Raw genomic sequence first — 14,005 nt, 5'->3', positions numbered from 1 at the left:
GACAGGTTGTAGGTTGCGCAAAATTCTTTCATTGAGGGACGATAGATTGAAGGTCGGCCCTTTTTCAATCCGAGGTAAGTACAGCAGATGTAAAGTGGTGAAAAGATGATTATATATTTCATCATTGTCCAGTAAGAGCACCAACAGACTTCCAGAACCTGAGACGATGGAACATCTGAGCAACCGCGCCACGGAAGACGAGGGCTGAAACGTAACTTACCTGCATCTCTTCAGCAATGCTTCGTTACTTTCGATAGGATGGACCTCAGGCAAATCCTCGTCTGTCTTATTGAACACCATCTCGGTATTATGAATGTTGTACAGATTCCACCGAGGTGTGATATTGGATGGATCGACTTTAACATTGGGATCAAGGGAGATCGCAAACGATGTGAACGACTGAGCGAATGCGTTGATAAAATCGGTGTTGTTGAACGGGATGGGCGCTCCGATACTATGTTTCGCAGCAATAAGAACGAATGTAGGGGGAAGGGGCATAAAACGTAGATAGGGTACCCACGTAGGCCAATAGAAAACGACATCGCTCCCATGTCCGGCGGGTAAGAGAGCAAACTCACCCTACGCAACCAAGACCTGTCAAGAAAGCACTCATTTCAACATCAAAACGTCATACCTTGAAGGAGCGAGATCGGAATGCATCCAAAAGATAGTACGTGGGACAGATAAATATAGCTGGAGAAGGTAAATGGTGGCATTTGAAAGATAACCACAGGGCCGCACCTTCTCCCATGATGAGATTCTCTTGATTTAAAGGCAAGCCTAGACCTGCATACTTCTGTTCAACCTCCGCCGTCTCTCGCGGCCCAAGTTGTGGAAAGAGCTCGGCAGCATATTGACTTGCATTGAATGGTGGAGCAGCCTGATTCACAAACGCATTTCCCTCATTTGTGTTGGTAAAAGAGAGCAGCGCATCCTGTAAAACAAGGGTTTAGAATGTCAGCCGACCAGAAGTGGAACGAGCCGCACTCCATTAACTTTCCCTTGGTTCAGAGCTTCCGTGGGGCGTTGCCGGATAAAGGTCCCGTCGACGACGGGAACAAAGATGAACGTCCCGAAGAATGCAGCACGGTTGAGATCTCCATTGGCTGCCTGTAGTACGTTTGTATCCGCTTCCCGAAGACATCCCAGAGTGTCCTGGGCAGCTGTACAACTTTTAAAAGGGCTGTGAATTTGAAGAAATGACCTCAACACGAAGGAGATGCTTACTTGACCCGATCGACAAGTTCCTTGTACAATGCCTATTCAAACAAATGAGTGACATTGGTGTTTGAAAAAGTTCCTCTTCAGACCTGAGGTATTGTATCATTGAATGCGTATTGTGACGGTAGAAAAGTCGAGCTTGTAATGGCTCCACGGAATAGTTGAGGATCGGTTTGACCGTCTTCCGCAATGACATGCTGCAGCACGGAGCCTGCACCTATAAAGATGACTGAATGAACGAAGCTCGCACCGCGTTGGGCGTGTCTCACTGACCAGCGGATTCGCCCCAAATCGTAACTCGTGTTGGATCACCCCCAAACTTTGTGATCTAGGGAACTATTGAGTGAGAGATGAAAAGGATAGTCAAAGGATTCGTTAGTACATGCTGATTAACCCAGCGAAGAGCAAAGTTCTGGTCCACTATCAAAGACATTTCAATGGAAATATGAAAGATATTCCAATCTCGAGCACATACACAATCCACCGTTGAGGGAGCCATTTGCCTTGATCTCGTTACCAGAAAGGAATCCTGTGCAGCGTGCCAGTTTAAGGGGATATTCTGTTGACGCTTGAGCACGAACGCGTACCGAAAAGGCCCAGCCGGTATTGAATCACCACCACGACAATGTCATTATTCGATTGCTGAATTAGGTCGGAACCGTGGAATCCAGAGGCACTTCCCGAGACATATCTTGAGTACTCACTTATTCAAGAAGACTTGTGTTCGAAAAGTAGTGACACGCACCCTCCACCGTGAATCCAGACAATCACCGGTAAACTGTCAGCAGGTACTGCTTCTCCGGGAAAATGAACACTAAAAAGGAAAACAAGGCAAACATTATTTGACTTTCTAGTCGGTCTCTTCACTCACTTCAAGAACAAGCAATCTTCGGTAGTGCCAGAAGACTGACGTTTGGTTTTCCCACCCGCGGATGGTGGAAACGGATTGGTTGGGCTTACACCGTTAGGAGCTTGAGGGCACTGAGGGGGCTGAGAATTCGCTTGCTGCACGCCTTCTGTGTTTGGGGGCGGGCTAGGAGCTTGCCAACGCAATTCACCTAATGCTACTATTAGGACAATGTGTACTCTGCCGTAAGATGTCATATCACGTACCGACTGGCGCAGCAGCATATCTTATTCCCAAGAAGTTTGTCACGTTCGTGCTTTCGTCAAAAGCACCTTCATATTTGGCGTATCCCAAGTCGATTATTGGAGAGTTTTGAGCAAAAGTTTTGATAGCAAAGAGGGAAAGTAGTAAAAGGCGGCTGCCAGGTTTAATCATTTTGGTATGGGAGAAGTCGATTGAATAAGGACGTACCATATATCTGATTCTGATTCTAAACAATTCCCAGCACGTTGCGTATGATGAGAGTTGGAGTATAATAATGACGAAACCCTGTATGGCTCTGTGGTAAATAAAAACTCAATGTAACATCCTATATCCACTCTCAACTTTCAAGGCTGGACGTCTCGCTCGAACTGTTGAGCGAGTGTGTAATGATGTTAACGCGTTCACGTGGCGAAAATCTGTGAGTCTGCAGCGCCCAACGCGATAGTACTTCAGAGAGGTGATGGCTTTAGTAGAGGAGGTGAGAGAACATTTCGGAGCGTGCGTGTGGAAAATCTGGCGATAAGATACTTGGCAGATTAGATTAGATAATCCTAGTCACTTTCCGATTCGACGTGGCAGGAATTTGACTGCGGTCAGAACGCGGTAGTAATACCCGTCATTATTTCAGCGTCCACCACTCAGCTGAATGAAACCAGCTGCAGTCACTGTAGAGTTTGGCGGAGATTCATCACCTACAAGAACTTCGTCAGACTTCGACTTTGAGGAAATTCATCACCCGACGTCTCAGATTCCCTCTCACAATCACCACCACCACCATCACAGTCAAGATACCGAACTACCAACTTATTATATGGAGGAAACCGCCAGAAGGAGGATGAAAGCCGCTAACTCCTCTGGGGCTGGACTGGATGAGAAGACAGACTACATCCCCGGTCAACAAGAGCAGCCATACGACGACGGTGGCAAGGATGTTTACAGCAAACTTCCACCGGGCGTCATGATGAACAGAAACCGTATGGGGAGTGGGAGGGTAAGGCAGATGCAGCAGCCTCCCGCCATGTCGCTGGTAGTGTCCACAACCCCCTTACCTTTCCTACGCCTTTACTGACGATGCACACCAGCGCGAATTCTTTCTCCAAAACATGGAACATATCCCTCCTATAATCTACACTCTCCTTTCTTGTTACACTCGTTTTCATAACATAGGTGCTTCAAATTATGTCGTCTGGGATGAAGCCCATTTCGGAAAATTTGGCTCGCACTACCTAAAACGCGAGTTTTATTTCGATGTCCATCCGCCTTTAGGGAAGATGCTCGTTGGTCTAGCTGGTCTACTATCGGGCTATGATGGATCCTTCGATTTTAAAAGTGGGGCAGAGTACCCCGAACATGTACCCTACGTTGCCATGAGGGTCATGCTCGCAACGTTTGGAGTCGGGATGGTCCCTCTGGCGTGGTATACGTCGGTCGAACTGGGATTAAGCCTGTGGGCGTGCCATCTAGTCACCTTTATGGTGTTGTTTGGTGCGTTCACTCCCTCTCTTTTCGCTTTTCATTCCTCCTGATACCTCTTTGACAGATATTGGTTGGCTTGTTATCTCTCGCTTTATTCTTCTCGACTCTATGCTCCTCTTCTTCACATTTCTTACCGTCTTCTGCCTTACGAAATTCCATAATCAACAACCTTACCCGTTCAGCTTTGATTGGTATATGTGGCTCTCCTTCACCGGCATTTCCATCGGTCTCGTCACTTCAGTCAAAATGGTCGGTCTATTCGTCACTGCTCTCGTAGGACTATACACTATTGAAGACCTCTGGGACAAATTTGGAGATTTGAGGATGCCCGTTCGAGATCAAGTGCGGCATTGGACGGCGAGGATAGTGTGCTTAATATTATTGCCCATCGTAGTGTTCATGGCCTCATTCAAGATTCATTTCATGGTTTTGAACCATTCGGGTCCTGGAGATGCACAAATGAGCTCCTTATTTCAAGCAAATCTGGTGGGGAATGACTTTAGCAAGAATCCTCTCGGTGCGTTATAAGTGCAATCCCTCTTTTTCCATCTAGTAATTTCTCTATGTTTTCTTTTTACAGAGGTCGCAATCGGTTCGAAGGTTACTTTGAAAAATATGGGCTGGGGTGGCGGTCTCCTTCACTCTCACGTTCAGACGTACCCGACTGGTTCCACCCAACAACAAGTCACTTGTTATCACTACAAGGATGAAAACAACGACTGGGTCATTTTGCCGACATGGGAAGAGCCTGAATACAACGATGCGAGCTCTTCACTTCGATTCATCATGCACGAAGACGTTGTTCGTTTGAGTCACGCATCTACGACCAGGAACCTCCACTCACACCCGATTCCCGCACCAGTAACGAAACAGTTTTGGGAAGTTTCCGGGTATGGGAACGCAACGATTGGGGATATTCAGGATCATTGGGTTGTGGAAATAGTCGATGATATTGTAAGAGGAGATGTAGCGAAGAAGGCAAAGAAGGGACCGGCTGGAGAAGTGCCCAAGGAAGCCCGAATCCATTCCCTGACGACAAGGCTAAGATTTAGGCATCAGCAGATGGGTTGCTATTTGCGTGCGGCCAATGCGATTCTGCCGCAATGGGGTTTCAAGCAGGTCGAGGTGACCTGTACACCGCAGGACCAGACGGATAAGAAGGATATCCATACTTATTGGAATGTTGAGAGTCATTGGAACGACAGATGTGTGTGGTTTGACCATCCCTCTTTTTTTTTTTTCCACATGCTAACACGCCTAACTTGTAGTGCCTGCTGGTGAAATGAAATATCGACGGTCCCCCTTCCTCCGTGACTTCTGGCACCTCAATGTGGCGATGATGACCTCCAACAATGCATTGATCCCAGACCCTGACAAAGAAGATATTCTCGCCTCGAAGCCTTTCGATTGGCCTTTCATGCACCTCGGTCTCCGTATGTGTGGATGGGGAGATGATCAATACAAGTTTTACCTCTTGGGTAATCCTGTCGTATGGTGGGGTGGAACAGTTAGCCTGATTATGTTTGTGGTCGTGGCTGGCGTATATGTGTTGAGGAGACAGAGGAAGTATGTTGACTTTGGCGACAAGACTGCTGGGCCACGAGGTGGTGAACGAGGAGAGAGAGAATGGAACCAGTGGTGGTATGTTGCCAAAATTTCTGGAATCGGCTGGGCAATGCATTATAGTAGGTGTTTCGTCTGGCTCAGGACTGGTTTTTGACACAATGTTTTCCCCTTTTTAACAGTTCCCTTCTTGATCATGGGACGAGTAACTTACATCCACCATTACCTTCCCACTCTTTACTTCTCTGTGCTTATGTTTGCACATCTCCTTGATCACTTCTTCTTCCATCCCTCCTCTTCCTTTGTTCGAAGATTTGGCATACAAGGCAAAATAGTCGTGTTCAGCATTGTTGCTGGCGTGATCGTCGGTGTATTCTTGTGGTTTAAGGGACTTGCTTTCGGTATCAAAGGGCCAATCGGTGATTATTGGGGGTTGGGCTGGAGGAAGGTGAGAACCTTTTTTATCTGCCGTGTAATTTCACTCACCATTTTCATCGTCAGAGCTGGAATATCTACAACTAGGACTGGAGGAAGCAAGCTCTTCACGGGAAAGCGCTACATGTCATCGTTCTGGATCTGGTTGCGAACCTTGTCTACAAAGACAGATGATCTCTTCCGTGTAGCTTTACGATACATTCTCTATCTTATTTATTCGATTTTTTCCCCCTTCGACATCCAATGTTTGGAAGTTCGACGACGGCGGTATTTTCTGCGTTATTTTTTCAGTGTTAACGTGGTTGGTGTAGCGACGTCAGTTTCCAAATGGGAAAAGTCAATCAGCCTCTTATGTCCATTTCGCGGTTCCAGTTCCCGGGGCGGGGAGGGATCAGCTTGCAGGTACTAGCTAGGTGCCCAACGAGTGTCATCACGACTTCAACGGAGAACCGGAAAGCCACTCAAATTGAATAATGAGAAACAAGGTAGGACTCTCCTTAGCTCGCGAGGCCTGCATGAATGTATCATGGACTTTTCCCTCCTCGTCTAGGAGGAGCTGGGCATGACGGAGCATCTGTTGGAGGGAAGGCAAGTTCATGTGCAAAAGGGTTCACCAAGTGGCAGCTTTGACGTGTACGACCACGTGGTCGCGTTTTTCCGTGTGGCAAAAGGGTAGCGTGCTCTCACTTCCTTCCCCCGAAACTTTCGTTGTCTTATTTCTGCTAGTGTTCCGACTCTTGTATTCGCACCCATCTCCGTAAACACCACTGTCGTATCTCGCCACTCCCTCTTGGAATCTCCCAGACCATGCTCTTGATCCACTTCTATGAATCTCCGTATATCTCTGTACCTATTGCTCTCGCTATGTGATGTGGAAATGGAAGACGATTCTGTCGCCTCAATGCTGCTTTAGACACTGTGTGCGAAATACAATACGAAAGACCTCAGGCCTTAATATCAATACTTCTTCTCTTCACCTCCACGGTCATATATTCAAGTTGCGGAATCAACTTGTTCAACAATTTGCCTTGTTCATTTCCTCCCCCGATTACGTCTGCAAGGGTAACAAAATTCATCCATTCTCTCGGCGTTCATAGTAGCAAGAAGCTCTTCCCTCGACTTGTATGTGATATCGAATTTCTTTCCTAAAATGTCAGGAGGAATGAATCAAAGACGGACTACACAGAGGCGTAAAACGCACCAATTGATAACCCTTTCTGCAACCCTCACTACATTATTGAAACTAATCTCATCTCCCGCCATGTCAAGCTGCTCAGGCCAAACATCAAGTTGTGTGGCTTCCGCCACAAACATCCCTGTATCTTCCGCAGTCGTGTAAACCTGTCTCCCTGTCCCTTCTCCCGGAAGCTCAACTTCCCCTCTCGATACATCCACTCTGACCGGCATTTTGCGCAGATGCCACCTTTCCAAAAGCAAAGTAATTGGTGAAAACACCAGGCGTGAACCTTGTCCACTCGAAGTTGGCGTGCGTGGTCTTTATGGAGCGTAGGGTGCCGAGCTAGGAAGCTTGCGTGCCTGATAGCTGTATGACCTCAGATCTTCAGAATCAACGCCAAATTCGCTGGGTGCGAAGCGTTGCTGGAAGATGGAGTGAAGAGCAACACGATTGTCATAGTCAACCTGGATTAGCTGCACAGATGAACCGTGAAAAACAATGTTATTGCCGAAAGGACGACGACATGTGCAAGTATGGGAAACGAGAGGCTTTGAGAGAGAGAAGTCCTTCAACGATATATCGACCGACACCCCCAGTATCGCCCGCAACTACAATATCGGTAGATCTCGGCATGGTTCTGGAATGATATGGCTGGAACTGCCATCTTGTGTAGTCTATCGCGACGCGATCGGCAAACGGCGGCCCTATTCCCGACACAATCGACATTGTAACGTTCACCCCTTCTTTCCCTTGCTCTTTTTTTTGACCTGTGCTGGGGCTATTTCAATCGACCCACCCGCCGCCTCTCCTACGACCCCCTCACCCTTTTCGATCTTGTCTTTCGCTTCAAGGAAAAACATCATGTCCCTCAACTGGTCCTCCAAATCAGCTATCTGCTCCTTGAACTTCTCTTTCTCTTTCTCTCCAGCCTCTGCCTTTTCCTTCACGTTTCCCAAATTCTGCATCAAACCCTCACTAACGGCCCGTTCCTCTCGCAACTCTTTCTGAAGTTGCTTCGCCAACTCTGTCATTTTCACAGCTTTATTCTTCTCCCTAACGATTTCTGATTCACGATAGTCCTGCATTTTCTTCTTTTCCTCCTCCGCGTCCCGTCTGGCGAGTTTCTCTTGCTCGATATCTTGACTCAGTCGTTCAATCAACACCCGGAGTTCGCCAATTTGGCGCTGCAACTCCGTCTGTTGCTCCTCGTAGTACGATCGCTGTGAATCCAACTGGGACGTCAAAAGGTAAGAATACTCGATCCCAATAGCCTCGATTTTCTCTGCCGTCAACGCATCGGCGGCACTAGGACCCATTGAACCTCCCTCTCTGCCGGGTCCGACTCCCATTCCCGTCGAGGACGCAGCAGACGGAAGCTCGACCAGCTTTCCATCGGCCCTATTCTGAATAAGACGGTGTACGTAACCGTCACCGGCATAATCCCATACTCGTTGTGTTTCAAGCTCTAGAGCATAGAGGTGAGTGGTAAGTTGATAATGGGATTGAGCATGGGCACGACCATAGCGACCACATCCAATGTTACCGCAGATCAAACAGATCCAAAGGTTCGCAGTAGAGGAACAGGTGGAGCAAGAAGACAGATTGGAGGATGACGACGAGAAAGGGATTGGGGTTTGACGAAATGAGGACGACGAAGTGTGTGGATGGGAAGAGAGGAGTGTTTGAGAGTATCGACAAACGGGGCACCTACCACGATCGAGTCCGTAACTCAGCTTGCTTTTGTGATACAAGAAAAAGTGACGAACCTGCTGTCACCCCATTTGCTCAGACACGTACAATGGAAGGTGTGTGAGCATGGGACAGTGATGAGTCCAGTGACAGCCGAGTCCATCCGTTCGAGGCAAACAGGACAGGTCGGCAACTCGTAAACGTGAGGTGAATTGAAAACGCCCATGCTCTGAGTAACACTATCTTCCGCATCTATAGTCACTGAAAGTACATGCACTACGGTACATAATTCGGGCTGGGCGGATTTGTCAATCTCGGACGCAGTAGAAGGTATAAAACCGCACCTCCAGCGAATTGAACCGTTTTCCATTATAAGCCTCCGCGAATTCATCAGCATCTTCTTGTTTGGGAAACGATATCAAAGCCATTGTCCGGTTCGGTAGGGAATCTCTGTGTGATCGGTATCTCTTAAAGATGGGATCATACAAAGCAGGCTACATGGTCATACCGTATGATACGAAGATGACAGATTCCGCCTGCAGCTGGGGCAACGAACGTCAAGAGATCGGAAGGAGTCATCCAAGACGGAACAGACAAAATTCCAAGGATAACATCATCTTTGTCATTTGTCGAGGTTGACAGAACCGAAGAGAAACTTGAGCTGTGAGACGCATTCTCATCAACAGCACTTTTTGCACTTTCTCGATAGACATGAACAACACCATCAGGAAGATTCAAAGAGCCTGAAGTTGTCTCTTGAGGGATGAAAGTTGCGACGGTAGGGCCTTGATAAAATGGTGGTTATTGTCGCTATTTGAGTCAAGCCTATCAAGTTTCTCACCCTGCCGATTGTACTTCTCTTTCCCGACTGCAGTTGAGGTCGAAGGAGATGACTCCAACATCCTGTCTAACCAATCAATACGAATGGGTCCGAATCTGTAATCCTTGTTCTGAGAATTGAATGTTGCGTTTCGTCGAACAACGGATTTTGGAGGTTGAGTAGGTAACTTTCCGAATATTGAAACAGGAATAGAATCTTGTGATTCGCTTAGGACGATACGGAGGTGATAACCTCGCATGAGTCGGTATCAAAGGGGAGTCATTATGGATGGCTGTGCTTCTACGCAGAGAAAGGGCTACTTAGAAATGGTCATCCAGACATTTTTGGGCCCAAGTTATTTCCCGCTGTCCCAACGTAATCGTCCCCACTTGAGATGACCTCCTTATATTCCTCATGCTTGTTTAACCTCTCGAGCCCATTGACGAAAACATCCCTTCAACACATCAGGACTGTCCTTACAACTCAAAACAAGACTTACGCAACACCAAAGGCGTCGGGGAATGCAGCGGTACTAATACCTCTATGCAACGTCAACAACAAGCCGGGTATCCTCTTCCAGGTCAGAGGAAAGTCGCTCAGAGCACATTCAGGAGAGGTAGGGTAAGGTGCCGTATCTGTATGGCGAAGGAGTGTGAAATTTACGATTGCTTTTCTCATTCTAACAGCTTTCCTGGCGGACGAGCTGATCTTGTATGTTTCCCAACCTTTCTCTATTCTAGATCATGACGCAGTATGCAGACTGATACAAGCCACCTCCATACTGCGCTTCGAGAGACCTATGAAGAGCTAGGAATATTACCTGAAAGAGTCGAGATGCTAGGAGAGATCGGTCCACCAGAAATCAATTTACGTGGCGACATGGTAGTCTGGCCTTTCGTTGGTTTTGTGCATAGCGCCACCTCATGTTCAATGACCTTGACCGACGACGAACCCCTTCCTTCATGTGATCTCGCGTCTTTAAGAGCCGCCGCATCCCGAGCAGAGGTCGATTTTGTCTTCCATCTCCCGTTCTCAGATTTAACTCTTCCTCACCGTTTACGATCATCCTTGTTCAGAGGAAATAGACCATACTGGACCGTGGGGGTATCAGACATTGTAGAAGATGGCACAATAGGCAATGGAAGCCTTGATGGCGAGAGGAATGGGGTGATTCAAGAGGATGATAGCGAAATAGGACCTGGTCGTTACGGACATCTAGAGGTATGGGGTTTAACGGGTTGGTATCTTAATTTGCTCATGAGAAGACTAAAAATGTATCAGTGAAAGAGAAAGATAGATTTATAAATTAGAGGCCATGACTCGCTGTAAACCCGCTCTCAATCGTCCTGCCCACTGTCTTTCGTATTTCTTAGCCTGAGGCCCTTTGCCGTCGATTTTTCCTTTAATGTTAAAGGCGCGGGTAACGTGTCATCAACTTCAGATATATCGCGTTTGATGCGAATAAAACGTTTCTGTTGTTGAGGTGGGGTATTTTGTCGTTGCTGCCAGAGAATGTAAAGTACAATCTCGGCCAGTGCCACGACCATCGCTGCAAGGAACGCAAAAAGAACGCGCTATGATATTCACAAAGGAAGTCAGCCAGGTCGTACGGCGAGTTGTACTAGTGTAAACATACTTACCCATTCGAGTTTCCAACCAGTATTCTTCGAGCCCCACCAGCAAGCACCTCCGGTACCAACGATGCTAAAGACAGCATTCACGATGATTCCTATAGCTCTGCGTTCCCTCTTGTTATCTTGTGCAATCTCCTCCGCACCTTTGGAAGGTTGATACGGCGGAAACTTGCTACCAGGCGATGTTGTTGCCCCAGCCAAAAGAGCAATCATGGAGTAATCGTTCGGATTCAATATTTGGGATGCAGACTGGAGAGATTGTTGTCCTGTGGTTGATCTAGCCCATTGAGAAACGGATTGAAGCAGTGCATATGGAATTGAGGATGGACGATTTGAGGTAGATAGATAAGGTTCAAGCTGAGCTTGTTGTACAGATGGAAGAACTGGAAATAATGATTGTAGCGCCTCCACGAGATGGATCTCAAGGGAAACACTAAGCTGGGATGCTGTCCGTGACATGGCGCGTAGCGCAGTAGTGGCAGGTTGTAAAGAATTACATGACAATCGGAAATGATGGAGGTAGAACAGCAATGACAACCACTAATTAATTGTGATCTTTCTCTCCTCATTTCCTCATCCATTCCCTCGATATGCCCTCAAACGATGCATCCATAGTCGCCCAACTCAGGAATACGCTCCTGAGCTTTGACATCAATGTAGTCGATAGTCGTTCGTCATTGATACGGGTTCTCGACGTAGCTTCAACAGAACTTGCTCGAAATGAGAAAACTAGGTGCGCTCAGGATCGTTGTCGAACAACTAAGCCTGATCTGTTCTTGTGCACAGACAACGGATGGGATCCGAAGATGTGTCGTTATGGGGTGATGTCAGGAAGCTTTGGAAGAATCTTGTTCGAGCACAACTCACATTCTGGGACGGTGATGATGATTCGGAAACAGAAGATGATACACCTGCAGAGACGAAGGATCACAGCTTGTGTCGTCTCTGCATCAGCCTTGCGAGGTTCACGAGGAACATCGTCGCCGGGGTGCCCGTCAATCAGAATAAAGCTTAGTACGTTCAAGCCGTCACCCCAAGTTACACTCAAAACCCAGATTCTCATCTCGAAAGTTTCGTTGTTACAGTGAAAATGAACCTGAAATGCGAAGGTTATTACACTACTACACTTCGTGGACATCTATGCAAGACGAAGAAGGTATGTACATCCTTTGGGCTGACTTGATAAAGCTCATTTCTGTCCCCCGAAAGTCACCTTTGCAGCTCGATTACTAACACAGGCACTTTCAAACATAGTCACCGGAAATGATCGTTTAATGTCTAAATTATGGGAATCCTATCTTAATCTACCTGAGGATCAAGTTGTGATAATGTACGGTTTTCTCGCGTTTCATTGCCTCATACTCTGATCAGAAACGATATAGACGTTTACTATCATCCACAGATACTCGCATAACCTTAGCTGTCTTTACTCTTATTGAGAATTGCATTCATGAAAGTAAAGCAAGGACGTGAGCAGCCTTTTTTTGTCAATGGAAACCATCATGCTGTGCAACTAATATCTTTCGCAAGGAAAATGTTAACAAGAACGCCTATCGGTGCCCGGATATGTGTATATCTGCTCGATAATATGGTCAAGTTATACGATGCCGAGGAAACCAGTGAAGGTGGCCTGGCATTTGATGTTGGGTAGTCTTGTTGTTTTTTCTTATCCCGACCTTCTCTGAATTCCATCCAGATATCATATCTTCACTCGGATTGTGGAAGTGGGGTTGGCTTCCGAATTATATAACAAACTGTCAATGTAGGTCGTCCATCCCGACCGTGATGTTGGCTTACACTCGATGTCCAATGATAGACAAGGAGAGCTGGTAACGCCACATCAAACTACCCTCATGAAAATAATTGATTCGTACCTTCAATCATCTCCTCCAACATCTCCACATGCCAGCCCAAGGACATCCATTCACGCAAAAATAATCCCGATGCTGGCCACCTGTTTCACGTCTCTGTCATCATATGCTGAGACAGCAATTCGCAGAGCATTGCGTCCCACTCCCTCCGAGTTGGCATCTCCGACTAGCCCTATCTCGGCAGACATATCGCCGGACCTGTCTTTCACCCCTCCCGCGGAACTCGATGTGATGTTACCAAAAGTCTGCGAAATGCTTGTTCTTGTCACACAATGTATTGTTAGCATCATTCTGGCTTCCCAACGTCAACAATCAAATTCAAATTCAGACACTCCTACCGGGATTAAGGAAACCGTGCAGGTCTTCTATGATGACTACGATTCGACGGGCGTCGTAGAACACATCGTTGGTAAATACCGTCCTCTCTTCTTCTCCAGCGTTCCGCCGTCATTGAAGCCTCGGAAACGTTTCTCCCCTCTTGTCTAGAGCTCTTACGCCTCCTTGATAAATTCTTACCACGTATCAACTTCGGACGGCCTGTAGAATCACCTCTGGCACCCTCTACAGCATGGGGGGCACAGTCGCCGTCCTCTGGAAGCTCTGGCTTTGCCTACCTTAAACGGGACCTTGTCCGACTGTTGGGAATTCTATCTCATGAAAATCAAGCGGTGCAAGACCGTGTCCGCCGATATGGGGGGATTGAAGTGGTGATGAACCTATGTGTGGTTGATGAGTGGAATCCGTGTAGGTTGCCAATAGATTCTGGTATCCATCACTAATTTATGACATGTCTGCAGATTTAAGAGAGCATGCAATATTCACGCTGCACAATCTATTAAAAGATAACCCTGCGAACCAGGCGGTCGTAGAAGAAATACGACCGATGGGGTACTGGGATGAGAACGGAGTTTTGAAAGATACGCTGAATTCCGTCAGACGATGAGCATGGAGGGAGCTTACCCTAATATGTTTTCGAGATGTAGATTTAACGTGTAACGGCGCAAAATA

At 47.1% G+C, this 14,005-nt stretch overlaps 7 protein-coding genes across 7 annotated transcripts; 3 read left to right on the top strand and 4 right to left on the bottom strand.

Moving 5' to 3' along the window:
* Window positions 1–121: 121 nt before the first annotated feature.
* Window positions 122–498, bottom strand: E1B28_007419 (uncharacterized protein; the record flags this gene model as incomplete). Its single annotated transcript, XM_043152155.1, has 2 exons — window positions 122–158; window positions 221–498. The coding sequence occupies 2 exons, from the start codon at window positions 496–498 to the stop codon at window positions 122–124; spliced, it is 315 nt and encodes a 104-aa protein (XP_043010241.1).
* Window positions 499–2,890: 2,392 nt separating this feature from the next.
* On the top strand, window positions 2,891–6,158 carry E1B28_007418 (uncharacterized protein). The gene is made up of 7 exons (XM_043152154.1): window positions 2,891–3,359; window positions 3,415–3,817; window positions 3,873–4,325; window positions 4,389–5,015; window positions 5,077–5,493; window positions 5,554–5,819; window positions 5,873–6,158. The coding sequence occupies exons 1-7, from the start codon at window positions 2,979–2,981 to the stop codon at window positions 5,891–5,893; spliced, it is 2,568 nt and encodes an 855-aa protein (XP_043010240.1). The 5' UTR covers window positions 2,891–2,978; the 3' UTR covers window positions 5,894–6,158.
* A 720-nt stretch (window positions 6,159–6,878) lies between these two features.
* E1B28_007417 (uncharacterized protein) lies at window positions 6,879–7,213 on the bottom strand (the record flags this gene model as incomplete). The annotated part of the gene is made up of 2 exons (XM_043152153.1): window positions 6,879–6,951; window positions 7,008–7,213. 2 exons carry the CDS (start codon window positions 7,211–7,213, stop codon window positions 6,879–6,881), a joined length of 279 nt encoding a protein of 92 aa, XP_043010239.1.
* Window positions 7,214–7,717: 504 nt separating this feature from the next.
* On the bottom strand, window positions 7,718–9,751 carry E1B28_007416 (uncharacterized protein; the record flags this gene model as incomplete). The annotated part of the gene is made up of 5 exons (XM_043152152.1): window positions 7,718–8,690; window positions 8,750–8,967; window positions 9,017–9,122; window positions 9,181–9,457; window positions 9,514–9,751. The coding sequence occupies 5 exons, from the start codon at window positions 9,749–9,751 to the stop codon at window positions 7,718–7,720; spliced, it is 1,812 nt and encodes a 603-aa protein (XP_043010238.1).
* Window positions 9,752–9,886: 135 nt separating this feature from the next.
* On the top strand, window positions 9,887–10,776 carry E1B28_007415 (uncharacterized protein; the record flags this gene model as incomplete). Its single annotated transcript, XM_043152151.1, has 3 exons — window positions 9,887–10,113; window positions 10,179–10,203; window positions 10,252–10,776. 3 exons carry the CDS (start codon window positions 9,887–9,889, stop codon window positions 10,774–10,776), a joined length of 777 nt encoding a protein of 258 aa, XP_043010237.1.
* A 53-nt stretch (window positions 10,777–10,829) lies between these two features.
* Window positions 10,830–11,585, bottom strand: E1B28_007414 (uncharacterized protein; the record flags this gene model as incomplete). The annotated part of the gene is made up of 2 exons (XM_043152150.1): window positions 10,830–11,066; window positions 11,133–11,585. 2 exons carry the CDS (start codon window positions 11,583–11,585, stop codon window positions 10,830–10,832), a joined length of 690 nt encoding a protein of 229 aa, XP_043010236.1.
* Window positions 11,586–11,694: 109 nt separating this feature from the next.
* Window positions 11,695–14,003, top strand: E1B28_007413 (uncharacterized protein). The gene is made up of 10 exons (XM_043152149.1): window positions 11,695–11,859; window positions 11,913–12,140; window positions 12,212–12,282; window positions 12,336–12,456; window positions 12,509–12,595; window positions 12,657–12,773; window positions 12,823–12,888; window positions 12,943–13,406; window positions 13,484–13,741; window positions 13,795–14,003. Exons 1-10 carry the CDS (start codon window positions 11,717–11,719, stop codon window positions 13,938–13,940), a joined length of 1,701 nt encoding a protein of 566 aa, XP_043010235.1. The 5' UTR covers window positions 11,695–11,716; the 3' UTR covers window positions 13,941–14,003.
* Window positions 14,004–14,005: the final 2 nt, after the last annotated feature.

This window comes from Marasmius oreades, chromosome 4 (assembly GCF_018924745.1).
Source record: "Marasmius oreades isolate 03SP1 chromosome 4, whole genome shotgun sequence".
NCBI classification, from domain to species: Eukaryota; Fungi; Basidiomycota; class Agaricomycetes; order Agaricales; family Marasmiaceae; genus Marasmius; species Marasmius oreades.
Note: the sequence above shows the minus strand (reverse complement) of the source record. Positions and strands in the feature narration are given on the sequence as shown.

What these genes read in the sequence shown, in the direction of transcription:
- E1B28_007418 (XM_043152154.1), top strand. Translation starts at nt 2,979, where the DNA reads ATGAAACCAGCTGCAGTCACTGTAGAGTTTGGCGGAGATTCATCACCT. An exon ending in CGGCTGGGCAATGCATTATA is followed by an intron (nt 5,494 to 5,553) that starts GTAGGTGTTTCG and finishes CCTTTTTAACAG; the next exon opens with TTCCCTTCTTGATCATGGGA. An exon ending in GGGGGTTGGGCTGGAGGAAG is followed by an intron (nt 5,820 to 5,872) that starts GTGAGAACCTTT and finishes TTTCATCGTCAG; the next exon opens with AGCTGGAATATCTACAACTA.
- E1B28_007413 (XM_043152149.1), top strand. Translation starts at nt 11,717, where the DNA reads ATGCCCTCAAACGATGCATCCATAGTCGCCCAACTCAGGAATACGCTC. An exon ending in CGTCGTAGAACACATCGTTG is followed by an intron (nt 13,407 to 13,483) that starts GTAAATACCGTC and finishes CCTCTTGTCTAG; the next exon opens with AGCTCTTACGCCTCCTTGAT. An exon ending in GGTTGATGAGTGGAATCCGT is followed by an intron (nt 13,742 to 13,794) that starts GTAGGTTGCCAA and finishes ACATGTCTGCAG; the next exon opens with ATTTAAGAGAGCATGCAATA.